Source organism: Chelonoidis abingdonii, chromosome 7 (genome assembly GCF_003597395.2).
Source record: "Chelonoidis abingdonii isolate Lonesome George chromosome 7, CheloAbing_2.0, whole genome shotgun sequence".
Classification (NCBI taxonomy): Eukaryota; Metazoa; Chordata; order Testudines; family Testudinidae; genus Chelonoidis; species Chelonoidis abingdonii.
The window spans coordinates 67295055-67317213 of NC_133775.1; the positions used below are offsets into that span (position 1 = coordinate 67295055).

General features: G+C 45.1%; 1 protein-coding gene across 2 annotated transcripts in view; it reads left to right on the forward strand.

Moving 5' to 3' along the window:
• The window catches only part of MTA1 (metastasis associated 1), a 191350-nt gene that overhangs the window by 159885 nt on the left and 9306 nt on the right, over positions 1-22159 (forward strand). The window contains exons 18-19 of one of the 2 annotated variants that reach the window (XM_032783480.2): positions 12576-12607; positions 15638-15789. In XM_032783480.2, coding sequence (XP_032639371.1) covers positions 12576-12607; positions 15638-15789 — 184 coding nt within the window. The remainder of the gene's footprint in view (positions 1-12575; positions 12608-15637; positions 15790-22159) is intronic. The other variant, XM_032783481.2, reaches the window with a different exon arrangement.

Here is a 22159-nt window from a genome sequence, read left to right on the forward strand (position 1 = left end):
CTGAAGGGTGGCCGGGTCGGCTGGGGTATTTATGCGGCGCCATGGTGGCGCCACTCCAGGGGGCGCCCAGCCGACCCGCTGAGTGTTGCTAGGGTAAAAGTTTCTCCGACGGCTGTGCACGCGGCGCGCACACACCTACCTGGAATGGATATGAGCAACACATCTCGAAGAACAACAGTTACAAAGGTGAGTAACCTTGTTTTAAGCATCAAAAACTAGTTGCCACTCAAATTATAGGAAACCTTCTAGAAGCACTACAATGCACTTCACTCCCCTTCCCCACACAACACTACCACTACCCACAGGCCTTGGCTAACCTGTTTTACTGCCACCTTCAATACTCTCAGCTTGTGGGAGAAGCTTAGTGGTTCTGTTTCCAGGAGTGGATTCTGGGAAACCTGTTCTCTCTCAGATCCTACTGGAGGCAGCTTCTGCGCATGGGAGACCTTCCCGGCTCCCTGTTTGTTAGCACAGGGCCTGGAATCACTCTGCAGATCCCACTGTTTCCAGCATTTTAAAGTACTCTAAGTCTGAGATGCCCCAGGTTCACTAGGGTATTTACAAATTTATTAACTTGTTCATCTGTCTTTTGATTTTAGTAGCTTTTTTTAATGTTCTAGAATAAATAGCTTGCCAATATCTACTGCAAGTAAAACTCCCCACTGAGAAAGATGAAGGCCCCTTAACTACAGTCTGTTAGGGTCCCTTAGACACATGTCCTGATCATTATCCAGTGGGTCTGCATGGAATCTTCTCTTTCTGATATCCAAAAAGATGGAGGCTTTATGCCCAGCCTGGATCTCTGAGTCTGTAGTATTTCAGGGGGGGAATCCTACCTCCTTTACAGGAAGAAAACTGACATTGGGCGCTCTACCTTCCAGGTGTCTGCTTTGCAGATTTCTGATAAAGGAACAATTTTGACAGTTCCCTAGATGGGGACTCTATCCCCCATGACCCCCAACTATTTTTCAGAGTCACTGCTTCCCAGGATAATCAACTGAATGTGGGTTCCCAGTGCAGTGCTATGGCCAAAAGGGCTAATGTAATCCCAAGAGATATAAATGGGAATATTGAGTAGGAGTAAGAAGTTATATTTCCTCTGTATTTGGTACTGGTGTGACTAGTATTGGAATGCTGTGTCCATTTCTGGTATCCACAATTCAAGAACAATATTGAAAAATTGGAGAAAATTCAGAAAAAAGTTGATTTAAAAATAGGAAAACATATCTTAAAGTGAAAGACTCAAGAAGCTCAGTCTATTCGTTAAGCTAAAGAGAAGGTTAAGGTGGGGGACTTGTTTAGTCTATAAGTATCTACATGGGGAACAGAAATTTGATAATATAGGGGTGTTTGATCTATCAAACAAAAGTATAACTAGATCCAATGGCGGGAAGGTGAAGCTAAACGAATCGAGACTAGAAATAAGGCACAGGGATAGTAATTAACCATTGGAACAATTTACCAAGAGTTATGTGGATTCTCCATCACAAGAAATCTTTCAATCGAGATTGGATGTTTTTCTAATGAATATGCCATAGTTCAACCTCAGCTGTGGGACTCGAAGCAGGAATTAATTCAGGGAAGTCCTGTGGCCTCTGTTTTATGCAGGAGGTCAGTCTAGATCTTAGTCTTAGTCTGCAGAAGAGAAGAGTGAGGGAGGGATTTGATAGCCTTTAACTACTTGAAGGGGGGTTCCAAAGAGGATGGAGGTAGCCCAGTCTCAGTGGTGGCAGGTAGCAGAACAAGGAGCATGGTCTCAAGTTGCAATGGGGGAAATCTAGGTTGGATATTAAGAAACACTGTTTCACTAGGAGGGTGGTGAAGGACTGGATTGGGTTACCTAAGGAGGTGGTAGAATCTCCATCCTTAGAGGTTTTTAAGGCCCAGCTTGACAAAGCCCTGTCTGGGATGATTTAGTTTGTGTTGGTCCTGCTTTGAGTAGGGAGTTGGAGTAGATTACCTCCTGAAGTCTCTTCCAATGCTGTTCTATGATTCCATGATTAATGGTCCTTTCTGGCCTCCCCAAAAATCTGTGAACTACGTGTATTGCCTTTTGGGTTGGCTTTTGTGCAGTATAGTTGTGGTCGTGTGCTTATCTGGATCAAAGAGACACATTTAGAAGAGCAGTCAGCCACCATTGGGCTGCCAAAATCACAGTCATTTAAGATGAACTACCCAAACTCCCAATTTGTCCATCCAGAAACAATTTAAATAAACCAGAGCCCTGCTCACTGTCATTTCATTCCAAACCTTCCTGCTGCCGGACAGGAGCCTGGATGCAGTGGTTCTCCAGAGTTCGCAGATACCTTAGTGCAGATATTGACCCTGATGGCGATAACAGCATTTGTGGTACATGATGGAATGCCTACGTGAGAGACCCCTTAGTTGAAGCTGTCATTGGTGTAAAACAACATAGAGAAGTAGAAAAAGATTCGGACCCCGAACAAAAGGAGGAAATGGCAGGTCTTGGAGACAGCTATATGTCAAGAATTAATTATTAGACAGATCTTACTCTGGTCAAAGATCTGGGTTCAGAAATCTCTGCAGCAGTAGCTTACAGCCATTAACCCTAAAATCTCTGCAGTGTCCATAATGGTGAATACGGTTGCTGGCAAGCAAAATAAGTGCATGGAAAGGGTTGGTGGGGGACCAAATGAAGACTTCTTTCCTTGAAGATGAATGTCTGTGAGTTCACAAGAGTTTGCAGCAACTGGAAAGAAAATCAGAAGAAATAGGGAAAAGGCATTCAGATGCATGGAGAGAAATGGAAGAAATCCCCTCCCCACAGTGAAGCCTCCAGAAGACAAAGGAGGAGAGCTCCCTATTCTTTTTGAAACTGAGAAGCTTAACCTGATGTGTAGACACTGGAGGTCTGAATCTGGACTGGGCTAACTGAATGCTGGTAATGAGCAGCCTTGGGCAGTGATTATGCAGCTCAGTAATTCTGTAGATAAACTAAAGATCTTGGAAACCCTGCGACTATGCAGTACTGTGGAAAGATTGAAAGGTGAGATTTAATTAGGATGGAAAATTAGTTGGGGGAAGGGATCAGTTGGATGGAGGAGAATATTGAATACTGTGAAAAGCTTACATGATCAGTTAGATGGAATAATGGCTTGGTAAAAAGACTGTTCAGCTGCACAGAGCACAGTTTGAAATGAAGGTCAGGCAGATTCAAAAACATAAAGGAAGTCAGCATGCTGGGTTCCCATCCCCCTACATAATGTTCTACTCAGTGGAGATTAGTGAGCTGCATTTGCACAGCAGGGCTAAGCAAGGGGAAATAGAAAGAAGCATTTTCATCCTCAGAAAAGAACATGTTCTATTTGGCCAAGTAGAAATAAAGCAAACATTGAAGAGAGCAGAACATTGTTTCAAGGCAAATTTCCCCAGCCTTGAAAATAAACTACTCAGCAAGTCTTGGTGTTTAGATAGCAGTGGGATACAAGTGTTCTCTGATTCTGGATTCCACTGGCATTCCCTCTTACTGAAATGCAGTTCTGAACCATCAGAAATCTTTCAAAATCTAACTTCAATATTACTGAGGAGATGGATTTAGTTGTGTTTATACATATGCTAACCAGACAGAGCCAGTGTAGCTATAGTTATTTAAAATATCTAATTATTCTGTATGAGGAATAGAGTTTGTGATTGCTCTTAAGGATATTGGTAGATCTCATTTATTCATTCTAGATCTGGTTTTTGAATTAGCCCTGAAGGCAATTGTGCCCGAAGCAGAACTCCCATGAGAGGTGGAAAACTCTTACTCACTGAGGGATGGCTTGGGATGTGCCCTTGTATAGCCATGCGGGACATAGGAGAAAGTAAGAGTCTAGCCACAGTAGCAGCCTGTGTGCTCATGGGAGCACAAGGACTGCGTCCCAGATGTTTCTCCTCAAGGAGCTACTATGGGAAGAATGGGTGGAGCCATAGCTTCATCTGCTTGCACATGGGTTAGTGGAGCTGGCTGGCTTCATGAGGGCAAGTATTCTACGCCTTTCTGAAGGAGGTGTAGTGAATATTGCCACCAGCACAACTGGGGTGATCCAGGCAGCATTGCTCATGCTGCCTCCCAGTGCTTCCTGCTGGGAGGTGAGCGTATGCACCACCCCTTGCTGTAAGTTGCATGCTAAAAGCACAGTCTATCCTTTAGAAGTCTCTTCTCTCCTCTGAACATATGCACTTAGGAGATAAGCCACTTTGTGGGAAGCAAGTTGAACTGCATGTCCTCAAGATACAATATTTATATTTCAGTAGTACACAGGGGCCCTGATCAGATTTGTTGTGCTAGACTCTGTACAAAGTTAAGCATGAGCCTTGTCCTGGAAAGCTTAGTCTAAAAAGATCAGGGGCAATGGAGACAAGTATATCATTTTTATATTTATAGCAAATGGTGAGATTTTCCCACCTGGCCTCAGACTAGCCATTATATGCTGATTAGGTTTTTACTGGTAGTGTGGTAAAAGTAGGTCTGGAGAGAGACTACCACCTCCTCCTCCAAATTTCAAGGATCTATTCAGGGAGGGCACTCCATGCATATAAGGGACTGTATGGAGAAAGGCACAGAGACGTTTGTTTAGAGTGACCAGATAGCAAGTGTGAAAAATTGGGAGGGGGAAGTATAGTTGACTATATAAAACAAAGCCTCTGTCAGGACGGTCCCAATAACATTGGGATGTATACTCACCCTAGATGTGTTTGAAGAGAATCCTAGAATCATAGGACTGGAAGGGACCTCGAGGTCATCTAGTCCAGTCCCCTCCACTCATGGCAAGACTAAGTATTCTTTAGACCATATCTAGAAGACGGGGGCTGGCATAACTGATGCAATTAAGGAGCAGGGTAATGACAGTATAAGAGATGAGTGAATCAGTAGGAAAGGGACAAAGTTGTGAATGGCCTTGAAGGTGACAACCGGTAGCTTGCACTCATGTTTGTTATATGATGTTCCATTTGTTTGTCCCAAGTTGGAGAGTAGCAGGTAACTGAGCTGCTTACTGTTTCTGTCTTCCATATTTGACAGCTCCTAAAGAAACAAGGTTTTAAAGTGAACTTCTCTCTTCCTCTAGGACCTCACAGCTAGACAGAGTATAAGAATGATATTTTAGGGATGAAGCTGACTAGTGCTGACCCATTATCGACTAATCTCATCTAATCACCAGTGGCCTTTCTCATGTGGAATAGGACCTTACTTCACAAAGAGTTCCATCAGACTCAGTGGGACTACTTGTGGAGCAGGGTGCGACCCAGTATGAGCGAGGGCATCGGAACATGACCATGTAGTGTGTTTGGTAAGAAACTGATTCCGTGTAAACAGCTGTAGAACTGAGCATTTCAGGATCTACTGTACAAGGCCAATAAATACATAATATGCAAGGATAGTGAATGGATATGGGGAAAGAACAACTTTTTTATGTCCAGAGAATCCAATCTGGCCTTTACTTTATCACGTGTTTGGAGATTTGTTTTAATCTTGCCTCATTTAGTATAATATCAGACATTCTAGAAACTCTGTCACTCTTGCTCTCCATTACAATCAAAATAGTTACCTTGTTTTTCTGCTTTTATTTCACATAATCTTTCCTTTTTTAACTTTTTAAAATCTTTTTTTCCCCTTCTCCTTTGCCAATCTTGGTAGGAACTTATTTAGGTAAGTAACTTGCAATTTTAACACTGTGCACAACAGATTTTTATAGCTAGTTGGACTTCTGTAATTACACTCCTGCAAGTTCACCCACTGCACTTTTAAGGTGATAGACATCTAATAATCTGCTCACAGCTCCAACTATGTAAAATACTGGCACTATTTTCTCAACAATTAAAGGAGTAATTGATATAATTTCCATTATTTATTTATACACACACCCTCTCTCCCCCCCTTCACAATTTAAAGTTAAGCTTGAAACTTGTTTAGCGGCTTGAAAATGAAGTCTGTTTCCCTATCAGAAAATACTTATTCGGTCATGTGCACATACTGGTTTGTTATGGTTCGCTCATGAATGCGGAACTGCTGATGTTTTTGTTGTTGTTGAGAAGAGCAAGATCCCGGGAAAGGCCTCTGTTTTGGGGATTTGGTTCTGTTTTTGGAGGGGGGCAGAAAGAGGGAGAAAATGTGTGTAAAAATATTACATGGACTTTGAAAACAAATCTATATTTTAAAAGGTAGCTTAGATTTTAAACTAACTAGTCTTGACAGTGTATCTTTCAGTTTTCTATATACATTGCAGTTTATCACAGCTACATTTCTGAATGATTTTTCACACTGCATGTATTGCATGATAGCTCTCTTCAGCAAAGAGAAATAAATACAAAGATTAACTTCTTGCTGTGCTGATTGAGAGGATTTGAGCCTATGCGAAGTGGATGTGCATTTTAGGGGAGCAAACTTTAGTGGGTGCATTATGTGGTTGGCCATGCCAAAGTGTAGGGAAGGGAGTTAAAAGTTCTATGTTATAAATTAGGCCGTCCTAAGGCATGCCCGAAATCGTTTGATGTTGGACTGTGGTTTTCCTTGGGACCAGTGCTTCAGAGGTTGCTTGTGGGGAGCTGCATGCTATCTGCTGGTGGAGGAGGGGGATTTAGGCAAAGATTTTGTGGTGCTGAGGTAGAGTTTATCTAAAATGAAGGTAAGAAAAGAGGAACAGAAAGGGGCTTAGAGATTTCTAGTTACATGAAAAGGTGAAAAGCAAAAGGAGAAGTGCTCACTTTCTATTCTGCAGCTTCCTGACTTTTACCTTTGTGATATGTTGGAAGGTTCTCCATTTGTTAGACGCCCAGGTGTGAATGAATACTTCCAAGATTAGATTAGAGGATTTGGCTCTCCCACCTTTGGCAGTGACAGGAGTGCATTTTGTACAGGTGCTGCGGAAGGAGTTTGTACTTCTGCAACTGGTAGGCAATTTGGGGGAGTTGTGATGGCACCATTATGGCACGACGAGGGCTTGCTGGACTCCATAAAAGTAGGGATTGTGTCAAATAGAGCGTGCACTTGTGTGCTCCTGCAGATTTCCTCAGGAAATCAGCCATGCTACCAGGTTTCTCTGTAGTATGACAGAAGCTAGACATCTCACTCTGATGCTGTGCAGTCAGGTGGGTGTAGTGGTGAGTGTCAACTACTCCTTGGCCCCAGCAGCGCTGCAGGAGATTCGGAGTTGTGTTCCCTGGAGTCATGAACTCCCTCAGGTCAGGTATCTATTAGATTCATTCAAAAAAGGAGGGGTAGGGTTGGTGCATAGAGGGCAATGTTTGTGTGGTGGCTCTTTTTTAATGAGATCTAATCTCTGCTTTAAACTTGCCTGTCATAAACAGATAGCTAAGGGTTAATGTTTCTTTTACCTGTAAAGGGTTAACAAAGGGAACCAAACACCTGACCAGAGGACCAATCAGGAAACCGGATTTTTCAAAGTGAGGGAGGGAACTTCTGGGTGTGTTTTGTCTTTGTTCTGTCTGTCTGTTTCTCTCGGCTATGAGGGAAGAGTTTTTTTTTCTATCTCCAAGCTTCTTTCTACCCTTCTGTTCCAAGTTGTGAGTACGAAAGGAAAAGCAATAGGTTTATATTGTATTTTGTATTTACATGTGTGGAGTTGCTAGAATGTTTAAATGGATATCTTTTGAATAAGGCTGATTATTCATATTTTTTTTAAGCAATAGCCCTGTGTTATGTCATCTTGATGCAGTGATCATGTCATGTGTTTTTTTCTTTCTTTTTAAAACTTGTTGGATTTTCTTTTCCTAGTTAAGGCAAGGGGATAGGAATCTCTGTGCCAGGAGTACTGTCTCTCTCAGGGAAAGACTGGGAGGGGGAGAAGAAGGAGGGGGGAAGGTAAATCGTCCTCTCTGTTTTTGTTTTCAAGGGATTGAAGCAGGGAAATCTCCTAGTGTCCCCAGGGCGGGAAAATCTGGGAGGAATTAAAGAGCAGGAAGGGAGTGGGTTATTTCCCTTTATTGAGGCTCGGGGCATCTGAGTCTTGGGGTCCCCAGGGAAGTTTGGGGAGACCAGAGAGTTTATCAGGTACTCAGAATCCTGATTGGTGGCAATGAGATAAGATCCAAGCTGGTAATGAGGCTTGGAGGTTCATGCTAAGCACCCAGATTTTTGACGCTAAGGTCCAAATTTGGGACAGAGGCTTATTACATGGTGGCAGCGATGTGGGAAAGATAGAATCCAGAAGCCAGTAGGAATGTTGCTTTTCTTTTTCTCTGTAGGGCTTTTTAGCAGAGAGAAAGGGTTTGGGTTTAAAAGTAGCTAGAGAGAAATCTTTTTTTTTCTGCTGCTTTGGAGGCTTGCATATTAAGCAAGGAAAGATTAAGGGACATTAAGGGTCTATTGTTAAGCAATAGAATTCCAATTGGGAATCAAGTACCCAGCAAACACACACAGGTAAATAAAGTGGCTTTTGTTTTGGTTAATTTACATATCAAAGAGTAGCAAGAAACTTGCCTTTATCTCATTGGAGTAAATTAAATAGAAATGGAATTTAGCTGCAGTGAAATAGAAATTCATTGTCTCCTGGATCATCTTGGAAATATATCCCCTTGCAGCTCTGACACTCTAAGAAAGGCCAGTCATAAGATCATTATAACCTATTGTGACTACTTCCTGTGAAGCAAGCTGTCCTGCAGAATATATCTTATGCCAGAGATCAAAGGTTTTGATGCCTGTGCACTATTTATGAGCTGAGACATACTTTGAGGGCTTTGTGCACTGTCTATAATATGGCAGCTTGTTCTATAGCTATTTCAGTAACATTCCAGAGTCGTTTGTGGCTACGGAACTCTAGGTTACCTGCAGATGTGCAGTCAAGTTCTTGACTTAATTTGACCACTTGAAGTTCCTGTGGTGGTCATATTTATCTCACTCTGAGTCTTCAGAAAAATTGAAAGGCAGCAGGCCACTCTCCAGGGCGATGAGTTTTTTCTTATTGTTCTGTGGAAATAAATCCTAATCTTTGAGATTTCAGAAAGCATCTTAGTTTCTGTAGCCATCTGCCTTGTAGCTTTTATGTCTAAAAGGAGGGAAAATCTGGTTAGTCAGGATAAAACTTATGGTCATCAACAGCCTTCCTCCTCAGTTTTGGATTGTCACTGAATATCCCTTAGAAGCACGCAGCTTGACTGTATGCCAGAGGAACTCGAAATAAATCCTGTGTTTTCCTAGGTTTCTCTGCTTTTGGTGGCAATCAATGCCATGTTTTCAGGCATGGAAGTCTATACCTTCAGATAGTTGGATTTTAGAAAAGGGTTATCCCAGAGCCCCTTCCATGTCCTTTTTCCCGGATCCCTGTAATGAGACCCTGTTAAGAGAAAAAGTCTCCTTTTAAATATAGAGGGCTGTAGAAGGGCTGCCAGAGCCCTCTGCATTTTTGTCCCTAATATATGCTTAGGTCTAAGACGTGTGTGCGTGTGTATGTCCCTCACTGCCTCATTTTGTGTGTTTGGGGGAGAAGGGTGTCTGTGTTCCATTCTCAACCCCTGAAAAGTTGAACAGCAGCTCTGAGATTGTATTTGGAATATGTTATAGCTGTGGTACTGTATCTCTGCTACTGTGAAGCAATAACTATTGATAAATGGTGTATTTTAAATGGCCAGCCATTATTTCCGATGTAATTTTCTGTCATAACACAATTAGTGATTTTTAATGGCTATTACTGTACTTTTTCCTTGTCTTCTACATTCCAGGTATATAAATTTGTTGAAAGGGAACAATCTCAAATAGTTAAGTATTGGTGTATTGCCTTCAGGTATATTAACATCAAACATAGTGTAATAGCAAGGCTACAAAAATTGCTTTGAAAAATGTATCTATTTTATGTTGTTGATTACTGGATCAGCAAAATCACACAATTATAGAATGTGGCTCGCTTTTTCCTGGAAGGAGCAGCTTATTTTTGAGGCTAAGTCAATACGTTGGATGATTAACAGGTTTTGGTGGTGTTGGTGTTTTTTTGCTGTTGTCTATGGACTTGAAGCACAAACTCTTGGAACCAGTAGCTTTCACCTCTGAGTCTTGCTTTTGTCACTCTCAACATGTGACATCTGTGTCTTCTCACCATGGAGGATGTGAGTTACTACTGATCTTGGAATGTGGGAGTGGCCTTGCTACTGACTACTACCTGTACACCAACATCCTCCTTTGCCCCAGTAGCTACCTCTCCTCTCTGAATGGAAATCCTTTGACACCAGCTGCCCCTGTGGCCCTGTCTTTGTTGTCATCAAGTGTATTGAGCCCTGTGCCTTCCACCCACAGAGCTCAAATGTTTTCACAAACGTCAGTTGGTTAAACCTCTCAATATCCCTGTGAGCAAGGACAGTATTATCCTCATTTTGTAGAAGGGGAAACAGAAGTACAAGGTGATAAAGTGACTTGCCCACAATCACATAATGGATGAAATTGCAGAGCAGTGACTAGAACTCAGTCTCCTGACTTGGAGGCCCAACTTGCAACCTAATGACCGTGCTCCTCCCAGTAGCTGTGTCAAGCTCTTTGTCTACATCAGCTGGCCATTTCTGCTCCTGCCTTTTGAATGTGACTGCTGCTTAGGTGGAGACTTACATTCCCTTCACCAACCGAGCTCCTTCCTGATACTGTATGTATCATTAGTTGACATCTCCTTCATTAGAGACACAATGTGGATGAGGTAATAATTTTTTATTAGACCAACTTCTGTTGGTGGAAGGTATGCTCTTTCGAGCTAAACAGATGTCTTCTTCAGTCCTGAGGTCACCTACCTTGTCTCTCTAATACCATGGGACCAACACAGCTACAGCAATACCACAAACAATCATTAGGTGATCTCTAGCTCTGAAGCTGGATGTTTGAGCACTGAAGTGCCAGAAAATGAAGTCATGTATGCAGAGGTGCTGGAACTGGGAGTACTGCCGCACCCCTTGATTTGAAGTGGGTTCCATCATCTACCGGGTTTACAGTTTTGTTCAGTGGCTCTCAGCATCCCCCGATGCATATTGTTCCAGCACCCCTGCACGTGTGAATGTGTGCATTTGCCTTCATATGTTGGTAGTTGTTTATATCTGCCTTTTTGCAGAAAGGTGCACTGTTACTGAGAATTATGCAAACTACTGAATTTATGGCAATAATTACAATTAAGACCCCCAAGCACACACAAACAGGGAAGTCCAACAGTTGTATTTTTTCCCTAAAACATTAACTTGGCCTCGTTTTATATCCTATATGTTTTACCAGGGTACTTACTAAGTATGTTAGAGTTTACGTTATACAAAGGAATCTTCAGATATAGCCAGTTTTGAAGTAGGCATCTATCTGACGATTAAGGTTAGAATCTTTTAAAACAGGAGGGTGTGTGTGTGTGTGTGTGTGAGAGAGAGAGAGAGAGAGAATTGTTGCTGAATTCTCAAATAGCAGCAGGGACTTTGCTCAAACATATATTTTTAAATAAAAGTTTGTCTTTGGTCATAGACCAAACAAGGAAAATTTCAGGCTAAAAGGATAATGTTTATAAAAGTTGTGTGTATGAAACCAGAGTTATAATGGAAATCCGTTTTGCAGTCAGTAGCTGCCTGTTATGATACATATTCTCTTTATGTCTAGAACAATTCCCTTCTGGGCCGAAAAGGGGCCCAAGATGGTCATGTGCACTGCAGTTGATGAAATGTAATTTAAAGTTTTGAGAATGTACATATTGGTACAATTTAACTGATGTAGGTAATATTAAAAAAATCATTTGAACTTAACATAACATAGTAAAAAGGTGGTGATGGAAAAGATATATTAGGTTACCAAGGCTATTCCCTGCCATACCTTTGCTGCAGCTCTATACTAAGTCTTCATTTTCTTACATACTGATACTTGTATGTGTCCAGTAGTATACCTGTTTGTTTAGTGCCCTGGTTCAGTTTACACACTAGCTCTGCACTTAAAACGTGGACCTTTCGTAATGCAATGGAATATCTAATAATGTTACTAGACTACCATTTACTACATCAGATCTTTGTGCCTGTAATGTTTGTGTTACTGGAGTATCACCTTGGGTGATGGAGAGATTGCTGAGCTCTGACTGTCGGAGCTAAGATATTGGAAGTCTTTACTTGTGACAGGGTCTTATGGACTGAGCAGTTCAGTAGATGCAATCTGATTGTACATCCAGGAGATAAAATAGCTCCTTGGATTTTCCCAGATGATAGTAAAGATTTTACTCTGCTCCTTTCATAGTGCAATACTGTCCTTTTCTTTAAGTCCATCATAAAATTTGAAAACTGGAGCTGTTCCCAAGCTATTGAGAAGTAGTTTCCAGATCTGAAAGAGGGGATTTGATTTTGGTGATGGTTTCCCATGCATTGTCCATTAAGACATGAGTGACTGGAGAAAAAAGTGGGTAGCGTATTTAAGCTTTTTGGCCTTGGTTTTTTAGATCACGTTGTTAGGGATGCGGTCTTCTCAGTTATTTCTCAAGGAGGGGAGAGATTAGGGTGATAGAAAACTGCCACATCAGAAAATCAACCCAAATGCAAACATAGCCGTGTTTGTTTGATTTTGTATTTTTTCTGTCTTGGAAAATCACTGCTGTCTTACGAGCTCTATTCTCTTTCCTGTTTGTTAGGTCTGCCTAACCACGGACAAACCAGACAAATGGTAAGAGAATGTTCATTTAAACCAAAAATGGGTGGGAGAAGGGGGGGAAAAGTAAAAAAAATAAAAATAAAAAAAGGAAAAAAAACCCCCAACCGTAACTCTCTAGATAGGCTTTAAAAGGGTGCTCTAGTTTTTTTTGCTTTTGCTGTTCACAGCTACTCATACTCTATCACTTTTTTTTTCAATTAGCCAGGATGGTTTTGTGTATAAAAAACAGATCTGGGTGTTTAAATGAAAAAAGACACAATGCAATCTGTATCAGTGAACTTCTGTTTTGAATGGAACATTTTGTGTGTCGACTCGTACAGAAATCAAGAGAGTGGCTGTTTACAGCAAAGCCCTGAAATGTGTTTTAAGTGGAGTTGTTTCATTGAAGGAGAAAGGGATGACATGATGGAAGGGTTTTTGTTTGGCAAATGGTTTCTTATTTTTTAGACAGTTGGCGTGCAAGTTGTCTGCTGGGAATGTGTGTGTTTTTATAAGTAAAAAATCATCTTAGCCTTTCATCCATTATGCTGAGAGCTTTATCAGGTGACAGAAGCAAATAGCCAGTCTAATTGATGGGTTTCTGGCAAAGTGCTTTCCATGGAGTGCTCCTGGGGTCCAATTTGCCCCCTTTCAGAGGGCCAGCACAAGGATGAAGAGCCACTTTAAGCCATCAAAATGGGATTTAATGGCATAGTCCTTGTTCTAGGCCTCTTCAGTGGGAAGAATTTTGCACTCTGGAATTTTTGCCACAAAGCACCCTTTCATGGTATCACTATAGTGAAATTTGCCCTGTTTGGTAAATTGCCACAATGTACTAGTGTGAATGGAGGCACTCAGAAATTAGTAAATCTGCAGCAGGTTTGAAGGAGAGCTATTGAATAATGATTGAGTATTATCAAATCTAATGCTTCTATCTTAGGTAGAGTATATCTTATGGCCAGGATTTATTTTTGTCATGCTATTTTAGTTGTAATAACGAAGCTGATCACTTTGTTTGTGACATTAGCATTTGATAAGATGTGGTGAATTGTATTTTAATTGAATTCAGTTTCACCTCTTACTGCAGAGGAGACTGGCTACTTGTTTGTGTCTACTGTGTAAACAAACTCACAGTGTAGTGGGAGAAATAATAAGAAATGGCCAAACCCCAATCACCTGCAGGGATAAAAACACTGAAATGTCTCGCTGCGCTGCTTGCTTGATAAAATGTTCTACTGAAAATGAAAGGTCCATGTTTCAGGATGTAACAGTTGAAGTGATTGCTCTGTTTGGGGAGAGAAAAGCTAGACTCCAAGCTTTTCCGAGAATTTTCAGTGCTGTCGTTTTCCTGACACTTAACGCAATGGAGAAAATAGTCTTCACACAGCAATGAAAAGAACTCTCCTTCAGAAATCTGGCAACACAATATTTGAAACATTGTTCCCCACACCACAAAAGTAAAAGCTGAAATTTCTTAAAGTATTTTGATGGCTTGTTTTGGTCCTGAAATTGTTGGAAATACAATGGTGGTAAAAAAATGTTGAGAAAAAATAAGTTGTCTGCCATTTATGTAATATAAGTGTGGCACTTGCCTCCAGTTTTCAAGGGGTTAAGAAAGAAAAAAGGATTTAGCTCTTTTATAGACTTTTGTATTGGCTGAGAGAGAGAAATAGAAAAATGCATCCAACTCTAAAGCAGCCAATGGCATTTACACTAGGGCTGCTAGGATATATTGTCAAACTTTTTTTGAGAGAAAATTGGGTTTTTGACTAAATGAAATTTTCACAAAGTATCTGGTTTCTGCAGAAAATTTTAATTGTCAAGAAAAACACTTATATTCCCTCTTGTTGCCCAATATTTCAACTTGGATATGTTGGTAGAGTACCTCTTGGGAGTTGTAATTTAGGTGCTTCATGTTCGCATTCTCCTGTGCGTTCCCAGTCAGACTACATCTCCTATGGTGCACCGTAGCCGGGGACTCCCATGATACACCACCTCCCCTTTCCAAGAGGCCTAATGGGAGATGATGTTCTCCATGAGACACTAGGGCTGAATTTTCTAATCAGAATTTTTGGTTTTTCTCTGCAATTTTTCAGGATTCCAATTTCCCACCCCCCAATCAAAATTTTCTATGGACATATTAGTTTTCACAAACTTATTTTCACTTTCATCAAAATTTTCTTTACCTCTATAGAAAACTTTCTGAACAGTTCTAATTTGCCCACCTCAAACTTTCAGTGCCTGATTCTGCAACTTCAGTCTGTTATGAGCACTGTTAATTTCTGTGGGATTTTTCTATAGTGTTTATCGTGAGTACAAGTGGTAGAACTGGGCCCCAAGTGATTCAGGACACGCATACTTGAGTAGTTTAATTCCTTGCATGCCCACACCTGCATCTTTATAAAGGTAGAACTATAAATTTCAGTGCAGTGGCAGGGGCTAACTTCATAAAGCAAGTTCACTATATGCAGGGGCATCAGAATAAGACAAATATCACAGCGAGACCTTCTGATGAGCATCTTAAGGTCTATGATTTTAGGTTTTCGAAAAGAATTTTTAACTATATATTCCCCTTCTTAAAAATGAACATCCTTAAAGCAAAAGGAATGCGGGTGAGTGCACGAGCTCAGTATAACCTTAGAGTCAGATTTTTAAATTTTGCTAGGTGTAAATGCAGATTTCCTTCTGAAATTTAATGGAATTATCCCACATTTACAGTAGCGTGACTGAGAGCTGCATCTTGCACTCAGTCTTCCAAACCTGATGTGATCCTTTTGTGTACAAACTTTTTGTGTAGGTTTACTGGCCATACGATTTGTTCCTATTTTTTTTACTACAATCCTGTCCTATTGTAATTTTAAGAGGGCCTCAGCTTCTAGTACTAGTGGCCAGTTGCTTTGTCATGAAATTTACATTCACTCATGGGCAGGAGCGGGAGAACTTGCAATGAACTTGAATATCTGATTTGGCAGCTTTAGATCCTTCTCTCCTCGTTTGATTGTTTGTCACATGCCAGCATGGATTAACTGCAATCCATAATTTTACTTCTTTCTATATTGTTAGGGACCAAGCCGAAACTTGCTGCTCAATGGGAAATCATACCCAACAAAAGTCCGATTAATTCGTGGTGGATCCATGCCTCCAGTGAAAAGGAGGAGGATGAATTGGATTGATGCTCCGGATGATGTGTTTTATATGGCCACTGAGGAAACCCGGTAAGGAATATATGCCAATCAATTGATTCTCACTGGGGAGGCTGCCTATGTGTAACTCCTTTTGGTTTCTACTTTACATTTATCACCCCTAGCACTGTTCATGCACACTGATGACATTTGTATGGCTGCTCAGAAAGTCTCTTCACCAGGCTTGGTGTTGCATGTTTAAAAACTCAAGCAGCTGCCTAAGATGTTTCAATAGAACGGGTCTCTGGCTGATTGTGTGCCACTGCAGCACTCAATGGAAAATGGATTCATAGGGACATAAGACTGGAAGAGACCTCCTGGGTCATCAAGTCCAGTCCCTTGCTATCACAGGCAACTCATTATATAATCCCAGTCATAAATTTCTCAAGCTCCATCTCAAGACTAGTTGGGCTGTTTGCTCCTCCTCCTATTGGGAAGCTTTTCCAAAAGCTCACTCCTTTGATGGTTAGAAACCTTCTTCTCCCTGGAACTGAACATTGCTCCTATGAATGCTGTTGATTTGATTCAGAGCAGGTGTGGATTTCTGTCTGACTTTGAGGCCCAATGAAGTGGAGCGTTGTGGTTACTTGGATTGACTTGGTCACCTTCTGAGGTGATCTTCCCTGAGTCAGCCAGTAGTTGAGGCAAGGGTTGAGCTGGGTTCTCTGCCTTCTTTAAGGAACTGCCATTATTGCCAAGGTTTTGGTGAATATCTTTGGTGCTGTGGAAAGAGCAAAGGGTGTAGAAGCCTGTACTGGGAGTGACATGTTCTTCGAGTGATTGCTCATGTCTTTTCCACAGTAGGTGTGCGTGCTCACCACGTGCACTGGTGCCGGAAGTTTTTTTCTCCTTGCAGAACCCGTAGGGCGGAGCACCCCCCATAACCCTTGGAGTGGCACCTGCCTGGCATAGTATAAGGAGAGCTGCGCACTTCCCCCACCCTCAGTTCCTTCTTGCCACCAGTGAAGGTGCATTGGAACTGCTCTGCTCCAGCTTTGCTGTAGCTTGTCCCAAGAACTGTTTGTTCATTTAATGTTAGTACCTGTCATTAGTTAGCAGTTTAGTTAGTAAATGAGCCTGGGCCAGGGCATGCTCCACGCCCCAGGGTTTAAGTCATGCGCTCTTGCAAGCGTTCTATGCCAAGTAGCGACCCGCTCACAGACTGTTTGTACTGCTTGGGAGAAACCCATATCAGCAAAAGATGCAAGATTTGCAAGTCATTTAAGCCTCAGACCAAAAGAGAAAGGAACGTTAGGCTCTGGGCCATCCTGACCCCAGCGTGCTGGTGCTGACTCTGACCCCGGCACACTGCTCCGAACTGGTACCTGGCGACCCTCTGGTATCATCGACCAGTCAGCATCGCTCCTCATCCACAGGGCACACCAAGAGGGCCAAGAAGACTCTCTCTTCACAGTGGCACTGAGGGAAATGAGACAGAGGCTAGGCCCATGTCGGGTAGTCCTTGTTCCCCACCAGGCCCCTGGCCTCCGACTCAAGTTGAGCAGAGTAGCGCGGTCCCTTTGGAACAGGCCTCTCCAGATGTCTGGATGCCTTCCACGCCTGAAGCCTTCCAGGCCCTCCACACCTGGAGCGCTGCCAATGTTGACCCCGTGCTGCAGAGGCAAGCCGCCGCTGGGATCCCTGCAGCCGCCTCCGGCCCGGTACTGGTCTCGGTCGAGGGAACGTTCATGATGCCGATCACCGCCCAGCGACCACTCAGGGCAGAGTCCAGGTGGATCGCCCTCAACGCTGACCAGACTGTTGGGCTGGGTTCCGTCTGTCCGGGACTCATGGCACTGCTCATCCTCAAAGACTGAATATCGATGGGACTGCGGTGGGGATCACCATTGGTCCACATCTCAGAGAGGGGACCGCAGTAGGTCACGACACGATCGTCAACACAGTTCCCGCTCGGCCTCCCACTCCAAGTTTCCACCAAGATATCGCAGCCCTGGGCATCGATCGTGGGCATCTCACCGTCAAGGGTCCGCCCATCGAGGCTGTTCACGGAACAGCAATTACTGTCAATACTAGTCTTCCACATTGAAATCGCGGTCCCGTGGCCGTCATAGATCCTGGCACCACCACTCCTCCCAGTCCAAGGACAGCAGCAGATTTTACGCCAGCCCAGTCTCCATCCGTAGCCATCCCTCGATGGGCCAGGCTGGCCACCCCAGACAGTCGGTCCTGCCGGTGCCACAACAGATGCAGTGGCTCCGAGTGTCATGGCCGGCCAAATGGTACCAGTGGGCACCATGGCCTCCTGTGCAGCCCCCGGTGGGGGCTTCCTCAGTGTCCAGAGCTTTGGAAGCACTGTCGGCCTCCCTTTCCAGACCCTTGAGGAAGGAGTCGGTGGGATGTATGTCCTCAGCACTGTGCCCAGAGACCGACCAGGTGGTGGACCCTCTGCTGCCGGCCGACACCCAGAGCACCACGCTGGCCTCTTCGCCCTGGCAGGAGGAGGCGATTGTGCCCCTCCGCACAATATCCCGCAGGAGGACTCTAGGGCCCACCAAGAACTCTTAAAGAGGGTGGCAGCGAATCTGCACCTCCAGACAGAGGATATGGATGAGCCCTCGGCCTCCCTGTTTAACTTGTTATCCCTATCGGCACCTGGTAGGGTTGCCTTGCCTTTCCATGAAGAGGTGGCTAAGATTTCAAATGCCCTGTGGCAAACAGCCTTGTTGGCCTCTGTCTCTAAAAAGGTGGAACGTAAGTACTTTGTACCCATTAAAGGGCACGAGTACTTGTATACCCACTTGGCGCCCAACTCCTTGGTGGTCGAGTTGGTCAACCATAGTGAATGGCAGGGTCAGCCAGCCCCGACCCCAAAGAACAAAGACTCTCGGAGACTGGACTCTTTTGGAAGGAAAATGTATTAATCTTTGAGCTTCCAGTTACGAGTGGCGAACCCTCAGGCTCTCCTGGGCTGGTACGAATTCAGTCTGTGGGGCTCCCTGTCTAAGTTTGAGGACTCCCTCCAGAAGTGCGATAGGAAGGAGTTTAAGGCATTAGTGGAGGAAGGGACAGCGGCTGCTAGGGCGTCCCTGCAGGCAGCTTCAGATGCTGCAGTCATGGCTGCATGATCGATGGCCTCCATCCATGAGACAGGCATCGTGGCTCCTACTCTCTAGGCTGTCCAGCGAGGCGCTGTCTTCCATGCAGGATCTCTTGTTTGATGGGAAAGCTCTGTTTGTGGAGGAAACAGATACAAGGCTGTATCGCATGAAAGACTCCCGTGTGACCCTCCAGACTCTGGGCCTCTATGTCCCAGCTCCCGCAAAACCTAAATACAAGACTCCCACCCAAGCAGCCCTCCTGAACTACAAGGCTGCCAATAAGAAGCAACGGGACTATTGAAGTATCAAAGGGGTAGCCATGTTAGTCTGGATCTGTAAAAGCAGCAAAGAGTCCTGTGGCACCTTATGGACTAACAGACGTATTGGAGCATGAGCTTTCATGGGTGAATACCCACTTCATCGGATGCATGTAGTGGGACTATTAAAGACACCCTCAGAGGCAGTCTCTGGCCTGCCCCCCAGCCTGGGTCCTCCAAGGGCAAGCAGGCTGGAAAAAGGCATTTTTGACAGGACGCTTGGGGGCACCCCACCAGTCCTCATCAGGGATCCCACCCCCAATAAAGCTTCCCTTCTCCAACCAGTTGCGTACTTTCCTCCTGGACTGGTAGCTGCTAATCTCAGACCAATGGGTCCTCTATGCCATTTCCCAGGTTACTTCCCCCCCTCCCCCATTCTTCTTGGGGGGACCCGTCCCACGAAGCTCTGCTCGAGCAGGAGGTGGGGCGGCTCCTAGGACTAGGAGCAATAGAGGCGATGCCCGAGGAGTTCGTGAGCAAGGGATGGTACTACCATTATTTCCTTATCTCGAAGGCCAAAGAGGGGCTCAGGCCCATCCTGGACCTTCAAAGTCTGAATCAATACATGGTGAAGCTCAAGTTCTGCATGGTCTCTCTGGCCTCCATCATCCCCTCCCTAGATCCCAGGGACTGGTATGCTGCCCTTAATCTGCAGGACGCGTTCTTCCACATCCACATATTCGAGGGGCACGGACTTCCTCCTTTTTGTGGTGGGACAGAATCATTACCAATTCATGGTCCTTCCATTTGGTCTATCCACTGCCCCCAGGGTGTTTACAAAAGTCATGTCAGTGATAGTGGCCTACCTCAGACAGCAAGGGGTCCAGATATTCCCTTTTCTGGATGATTTAGCTTGTCAAGGGCACCTCCCAGTCGCAGGTGGACAGGAGGAGTGCCACGTGATCCCTCATGTGCACCACCTTGGGCCTGTTGGTAAACAACACCAAGTCCATGTTAGTCCTGGTCCAACACAGAGTTTATTGGGATGTTCCTGGGCGCAGAATCGTCCTCCCGCGAGACAGGTTCAAGATCCTGAATGGTCTCATAGACTCAGTCACAAGGTTCCCAGTGACAACAGCAAGGGTTTGCCTGCAATTCTTGGGTCACATGTCCGTCATGCCAGACTCAGGATGAAGCCCCTCCAGCTTTGGTTGGCCTCGAAGTTCTCCCAGGCCATGGACAGGATGAATACGGTCCTCACCATGCCGGACTCTGTGATTGCCTTCCTACAGTGGTAGTCTGCCCCAAACAACATGCTCCAAGGTATCCTGTTCAAGGACAGGGCCCCGTCATTGGAGCTGGTGTCCGATATATTGGACCTGGGTTGTGGGGCCCATGTGGGGAACTTTCAGACCCAAGGTTTGTGGTCAGCTTAAGACCTGACCCTATGTATAAATGTCAAGGAGCTCAGAGCGGTGCAGCTGGCATATACGGCCTTCCGCTTGCACCTGGAGGGCAAGGTAGTCAGGGTCCTCACGGACAACACGGCCTCGGTGTTCTATATCAACAGGCAAGGCGGGGCCCGATCCTCTGCTCTCTGCCATGAAGCCCTCAGGCTGTAGGACTTCTGTATAGCCCACAACATCCACCTGAAGGCCTTCCACCTACTGGGCACCCAGAACAAGAGGGCGGATTGCTCGAGCAGGGACTTTTCCTCGCCACACGAGTGGTCCCTCCACCTGGAAGTGGCCCACCAGCTCTTCCAAAGGTGGGGAACTCCCCATGTGGACCTATTTGCCATTTGGCAGAACCGGCGATGGCCCCGGTTCTGCTCCGGGTGGGGGTTGGGGAGGGGCGCTATCTCCGATGCCTTTCTCCTGTCCTGGTCAGATCAGCTTCTCTACACTTTTTCCCCATTCTTCTTCGAGTGCTTGCTCATATCCATTCCAGTTAGATGTGCGCGCCGCGTGCATGTTCGTCGGAAGATTTTTACCCTTGCAACACTCGGTGGGTCGGCAGGGCGCCCCCTGGAGTGGCGCCGCTATGGCGCCGGATATATACCCCTGCCAACCCAGCCGCCCTTCAGTTCCTTCTTACCGTCTGTGTCGGTCGTTGGAACAGTGGAGCGCAGCTTAGCTGACCTCCGCTTCCTTAGCTACTCGTAGTTCTTGTGTATATAGTTATAGTCCTTTTATATATATATTTATATATACTTATGCGTTTTTTCTTTACTAGCATAGTTAATTTAAATAATAGTTAGCGGGGTTCGGGGAGTAGCCGCTTCCCCGCAACCGGTGCCGGAGCCCATGCCCGGCTCACCGGTTCTTAGACCGTGCTTGGCCTGCCTCAGGCCGTTGCTGACAGGAAATCCACACGACTCCTGTGTATGGTGCCTCGGGGGATCGCATTTCACAGATAAGTGCCCCATTTGCAAGGCGTTTAAGCCGAGAACAAAATGGAGCGGCTCTTTCATTTCCCCCCCCCCCACCTTCTGCACCGAGCGCTGGCTACTCAGCGGACAGAAGCGCCTCCTCGGCACCGGCTGTTACTGGCACCGAAGTCGACTCGGCACCGCTCCCTTTCTCTGAGGTTGAGGAAGCCCACAACTCCTCCTGCCAGTGCCCGACAGCTCCCCGGCGCGCGCCGTGGTTGAGCTCCCTGCTCCTGCTGCTTCTGTGCCAACTGCACCGCAGCCAGAGAGCTCGTTAAGTCCACCAACACCTGCAGAGGCACTGATGACGCTGGCACCGTTGATTCCTGTCCCACAAGGGCCATCGAATCCAGTGCCTGCCTGCCCGCCCCCCGGCATGTGCCGTGGTTGAGCTTCCTGCTCCTGCTGCTTCCATCCCAATGGCACCGCAGCCAGAGAGCTCATCTAAGTCAGATTGCCCGGTACCAACACCTGCTGCGGCACCGGCAACGTTGGCACCGTCGATCCCGGTCCCACAAGGGCCGTCGAATCCAGTGCCTGACTGCTCCCCGGCTCACGCCGTGGTCGAGCTCCCTGCTCCTACTGCTCCCGTGCAAACTGCACCGCAGACAGAGAGCCTGTCTAAGCCGGATCGCCCGGCACCAACACCTGCTGAG